Source organism: Lynx rufus, unplaced genomic scaffold (assembly GCF_022079265.1).
Source record: "Lynx rufus isolate CCGP_SWC_20201006 ecotype Redwood Valley unplaced genomic scaffold, mLynRuf1.p SCAF_16, whole genome shotgun sequence".
In the NCBI taxonomy this organism is placed as follows: domain Eukaryota; kingdom Metazoa; phylum Chordata; class Mammalia; order Carnivora; family Felidae; genus Lynx; species Lynx rufus.
Window position 1 is genome coordinate 8,715,944 of NW_025814830.1, and position 5,557 is coordinate 8,721,500.

At 57.8% G+C, this 5,557-nt stretch overlaps 1 protein-coding gene across 1 annotated transcript; it reads right to left on the minus strand.

Annotated features, from left to right (window-relative positions):
* Positions 1–573: 573 nt before the first annotated feature.
* On the minus strand, positions 574–4,257 carry PINLYP (phospholipase A2 inhibitor and LY6/PLAUR domain containing). The gene is made up of 5 exons (XM_047079011.1): positions 4,188–4,257; positions 3,248–3,364; positions 1,275–1,427; positions 910–1,053; positions 574–728 (listed from the first exon to the last, which is right to left on the minus strand). The coding sequence occupies exons 1-5, from the start codon at positions 4,255–4,257 to the stop codon at positions 574–576; spliced, it is 639 nt and encodes a 212-aa protein (XP_046934967.1).
* Between the last annotated feature and the right edge of the window lie 1,300 nt (positions 4,258–5,557).

Genomic DNA, 5,557 nt, shown 5'->3' on the forward strand with positions numbered 1-5,557 from the left:
TCCGATGATTATTATTTACAGATGTATCGTTTCCAGAACCGACATTGTCATAAAGGTGCCAGGCACTGCACTAAGTGCTTTTTTTGCTTTTCTTTCATTTGACCCAACAACACAATGAGGTTATAACTATTAATACTCATGTTTTGCAGATGTGAAAACAGGCAAAAAGAGGGAGAGGTGATCGTGGACTCTGGGGTCTGACCCTCCCTAGAGGTTTGCCCCAAAACAAATGGCCACACAACCCGTGCCTCAGTTTGTTCATCTGTAAAATGGGGATAGTAATATCAAGTTCACACAGTCGTTGGGGTTATGAAATGAGGTACAGCACGGAGAACACTGCACAGGGGCCCAGCGGGGAGGAATCCTGTAATAAATGGTGGGATCTTCTCTCCCTTCCTTGCAAAGAGAGGGTTCGCAAGGGTTAAGACCCCTGCTTTCTGCACCCTCGCTTCCTGAGATGCATCACATCACAAGAACTCGGGCTTGCTTTGTTAACCTGTTTAATTTATAGGCACATGGCCAGGTGTAGACTGAGGACAAAGGGAGACTTCAAGCCACATGATCCTCAGCGCTTTACTCCGCCCTGCTAGGGGCCTGGCGGGCTGGAAGGCAGTCTGCTCGGCGGAGGAAGTACAGATAAGAGGCTGAAGGCACCTGCGCCCCGGCCTTGGCGAAGCAGGCACTCTCCGTGGCACAGCCCCGAGTGGCAAATTTGGGGGTGATGAGACCTGGGAAGGGGGTTTCAAAATGGAGTCGGCCCCTAACTCCTCCTTCCTCATGACCCCGTCCTCCCTCCCCCACCCCTGTCCTCACCCAGTAACCTGGAGCCACCATCTCCCCTAGAGCCTGGAAGCATGGGCCTCCAGTTCTGGGGCCCCTGCCCCCTCTAGAGATCCGGGTTCCCCTCACCGGCCTGCACGTTGCCAGCGAAGTAGACGCAGTGGGTCTCCTGGCCAACGCAGCGGGCTGCCTGGGTCCCGGGGCATGTCTCCTGAAAGGGCGCGATGCAGGCCGGGCACTGGAGGCCGTTCTCCGTACGATTGTTCTGGGGAGCTGGGGATGAGTGGCGCGTGAGAAGCAGGGGGACGATTCAACCCTTCCCTCACCTCACAACACCCCTGGGGAACACGGGTTGCCAATGGATGACGGACACTGCATTTGGCCGTAAGGAAATCGGGTTGCAGCAAGCAAGTTGCCCCGATGCGGGGCAGAGCACACACCGCGGGCTCTTGGGGCGAGCTGGAAGCGACTCCCGATGCGGGGCTGGCACTTACGGGGCACCGAGCCCTGGTTGCAGCCGTCGCTCTGGCAGCAGCGCGTGTTGGACACCATATAGTCCTTGGGGCCCATCGTGGTGGACACGAATCCCGAGTAGCAGTCGCTGTACTTCATGCAGGCCTTGTAGGTGTTCACCGCGTGGCGGCCCTCTGAAGGACGCGGGACAGGAAGAGAGGGCTCCGGCAGCGCCCGCTGACCCCACTCTGGCGTGGACCCCGGCCTCGGGGTCTCTCCCAACCCCCGCCACTGCCTAGAGTGGTCTCTTCCGGCGCCACAACGCCATGCCCCTTTAGCTACCTGGGATCCGGTCTGGATCGTTTATTAGGTGACGCCCCCCGCGCCCCCCCGCCGCCCCATTATCCTAGCCCCCAGCCTGGATGGTCTCTTTCAGCTCCCCACTGCCAAGCCTGACTTGGGCCCTTCCGCCCAGCCCCGCGGCTCTGCCATCCTCCAAGGGTCCCTGCCCCAAAGCGCCTTTGGCTACCCCCATGCTTGTGTGAAACTGTCTCTTCCAGTCCTCTTCACCTTCGCCCTCCCTCCCACCTTCCAAATCCCTTCCAACAAACCCTGGGAGGCGGCCCCAACCCCTACCCTGCAACACCCATATCCTCTAAAGTGGTCTCTTGCCTCCCTCCCTGGCTACCCCCAGCCTTGCCTGCAGTGGTCTCTTCCAGTCTTCCTGGCCTTCCCCCTCCCCACCGTGTGGTGGTCTCTTCCATTCCAATCCAAGGATTTTCCTCTTCACCCCCGAAGGGCTTTTCCCACCTTCCTCTCCCTCCAACCTCAGGGTCTGATCTCCCTCATGTATGCCTGGGGTGGTCTCTTCAAGCCCTTCGGGTCCTTTGGCCCACCTGCCAACGCCACCACCCTCTGTCTCACCCTCCTTACATGCACACCCGCACCGGTCGGGGTGGCTTCTTCCTACCCTCCTGGCGGCCTTCATCTCCTGCCCCAACCCCATCCTCTCTCCTCAGCTTTGAATCAACACTCCATCGCTCCCCTTCTCCCCAACCTTCCTCAGGTCTGGGACGGTCGCTTCCATTAAAGTCATGCCTTCTCCCATATCACCCATCTGCCTCCGGCTCTCTATCTCTACCTTTCTTCCTGACGATTTGCTCCATACTTCAGGGTTATCCTTCCTCTCCTGCCTGGCACGGTCCCTTTTATGTCTCTTCCTCTACCTTGGTGTCATATCACCTCCTCCTGTCAGGAATGGTCCCTTTCCCGGGTGCCTGGGTGGCTCAGTCGGTTAAGCTTCCCACTTTGGCTCAGGTCATGATCTCACGGTTGGTGAGTTGGAGCCCCTGTCGGGCTCTGTGCGGACAGCTCAGAGCCTGGAGCCTGCTTCGGCTTCTGTGTCTCCCTCTCTCTCTGTCCCTCCCCCGCTCGTGCTCTGTCTCTTTCTCTCTCAAAGGTAGATAGACATTAAAAGAAGAAGAAGAAGAAGAAGAAGAAGAAGAAGAAGAAGAAAAGAAAGAAAAAAAAGGAATGGTCCCTTCCAGCCCGCACCACCCCAACCATCCCCTGGTATTTGGGACGGTTCCTCCTTCTCACCCAAAGCGGTCAACCTGATCACATTCTTCCAGACCCACCCCAGCCTCTTCTCTTCGATTCCTCCTCCCCTTCCATTCTACCTCCTGCCTATTAGATACTTACCCCTCACCAGTTCTGTTCCCCTGTGTCCTTTCCTTTCCTCACCCCCTCCTGCCTAAGAAAGTCTCTATATCTGCCCCCCACCCACCATCTAATATTTTGGAGAGTCCCATTTTCAGAAATCCCTGACAACAATGGCTCCCATCATCCCATTGACTTCGCTTTTTTCCACCCACCACCTCAAGACAGTCTTTCCCTCTTCCCTGACCTCCCACCACCAGAACCGTGACCGTGACAGTCCCTCCCTGATGTGGCGCTATCTTCTACCCTTGAAGGCACAACCCCCTCCCCAGGGTGGGACGCCAGGCTGTCATACTTGTGCAGGACTCCCCCACGACGACCACGCATGCGTCCTTGCCAGCCTCGCAAGTCTTCATTTTTCCGCTGCACGTGGGCCCGGAGCCCCTGCACACTTCACAGCTCAGTGGGCACCCTGCGGTGTAGAGAGCCAGGCTGTAGTCATGAGGGGTGTGGTCAGCGGAGCACGGGTTTGACTTCAGAGTCCAGAGGGAGATGGAGGCACAGGGGACCGGGTTTGGAGTCCTGAGGGAGGAGGGACAGGTGTCTCTCTAATTGCTCATGGGTGGGGCACTGACCACTGTCCAGGGAAATGTCCACTGCTCTGGTTGGGACGCGGTGGTGATGCCAGCAAAGCTGCTTCCACGGGCGGGAAGCGACTCCACCAGGGAGCCTGTTTACCTAATTATAAGGCTGGGGACTTGGGATGCTAGGGACTCCTGAGAAAGCTCGGGGACAGGGAGGGATCCTGGCGAAGGTTTCCATGGGCTTTGGGAAGCTTCGGGTCCAGCTGTTTCTTGGATGCAAGACCAGATGTAGGTCTTGGAGGTGGCAGGAGCTCAAGCAGGGGAACCCGAGGCTGGGGTCTTCATGCCAGATCAAGAAGGGAGAGTCAGGACCAGGAGGGCTGAGGGCATGGACTCCTTGGTCCTAAAAGAAGACACAACTCGGGGCCCAGACACCTACCTGGGTCCTGGGAAAGGTGGGGCTAGATTCATATGTCTTATTTCGAGACCCTGCCTGGGGGGGGGGAGGGGTTAGAGGATTCGGAGCCCCCCCAAGCTCCCCCAGGGAGTCAACCACATGAGCTTCTCCTTTGGGGCCCCAGGCTTTCTCTTCCTTTAGCCTCTGCCTTCACCATGAATCTGCATTCCCAGGACACCTCCACTTTCCCCCTCAAGGACCGTGGTGAGTGCTCTCTCTCATGGTCCTCATGGTCCACACCCCTTCTCACTTACCCAGACCTAGGAGGGTGCAGAGCAGAGTGAAGGCCAGAAAGAAGGTCCCCGGTTTCATGGAAGCCCTCATGATGAGTGAACCTGCAGTCCTGGGTCCCCAGCCCTTATAGGGAACTGAGGAGGGGCGGGTCTGTATCCACCTTCACCCTGGGGTGAGACATAGCTGAGGTAAGATCTCAGGGCGGGCCTTTGTGGCTCTGGGTTGGGGATATGGAACCAGAATTCAAAAGGGACATGGGCATTTCATGCTCAGCCCCCTGCTCCACAGGGACCCCAGGAGTCTGGGCTTCTAGCCCCCTCTTCCATCAGGACCCAGAAGGTCACTTTCCTGTTTTCTCACATTCTCATGGCCCTTCTCCCCACCCCCCCCCACCCCCCGCCTTTTTTTTTTTTTTCTGGCCTGAAGCCCAAGGTCAGAGTTGGGTCACTTGATTTCCTGTAGGTGTAGAGTGGCTGCTAGGAGGACTGAGATCCCCTCTCTTCTCTCTCTTTCCAAGGAGTTACCCAGCGTGGGTGAGGCCCTACCTGGGAGCGCCCAGCATGTCCCGGCTCGTTCTGCGGGGGCCTGGGCGCCCTGTTTCTCTTCCTTCTTCGTGTGCTTGGCTCATATTCCCTGTCTTGTGTTTGGGCTGTCCCCAGCTCTGATCCTGCCTGGGGCTGCACCCCTAGGTCTCACAGGGACCAAACAGAGGGATGCCTGTCAACGGTCAGGGGCGGGTGTGGTAGGAGACAGATGCCCACAGGTCACATATTGGAAAACTGAGGCATGGGTGGAAGCACTCTAGGCTCCGTGTGTGGATCTGGTTTGAATGCGTGCTTTGTGTCTTATGTAGGTCCTTGACGCACTCTCTCTTGGCCTCGGGCATAACCCTGGAGAGATCGGAGAAATTGTTCGCGTGTGTGTGTGTGTGTGTGTGTGTGTGTGTGTGTGTGTGTGCGCGCGCGCGCCCGCGCATGGTTGTGAGGGTAGCAGGGAAGAGCGTAACCACAGGAACTGGTGGAGAGGATCCCGCTGAGGTAGGCTCCAGACTCCCTAAGAAAATCGACTCAGGTTTGCGCCCTCTCGATTTCTAAGGCTTCGGTTTGGGCGGTGATTGCATTGTCCAATGAGAATGGCGAATTTCTTCTAGGGGCCAATCCCGGAGGCCGCTCCTGTTGCCAGGCGCCCAGAAAGCAAGGAGTGAATGTCACCGGGAGGAGGGGCTAGAGAGTGGTGAGGCCGGGGAGAGGCGGGGCTTAGAGGAAAGCCAGTTGCTAGGGGACTAAGCGCCTCGTTCCCGAGAGGCGCGACTGGGCTTGCGCAGTATTTACGCGAGCGCCGGCGCGCCGCGGTTTGAAAGGCCCGAGCCCTGTGCGCTTGCGCACTTTAG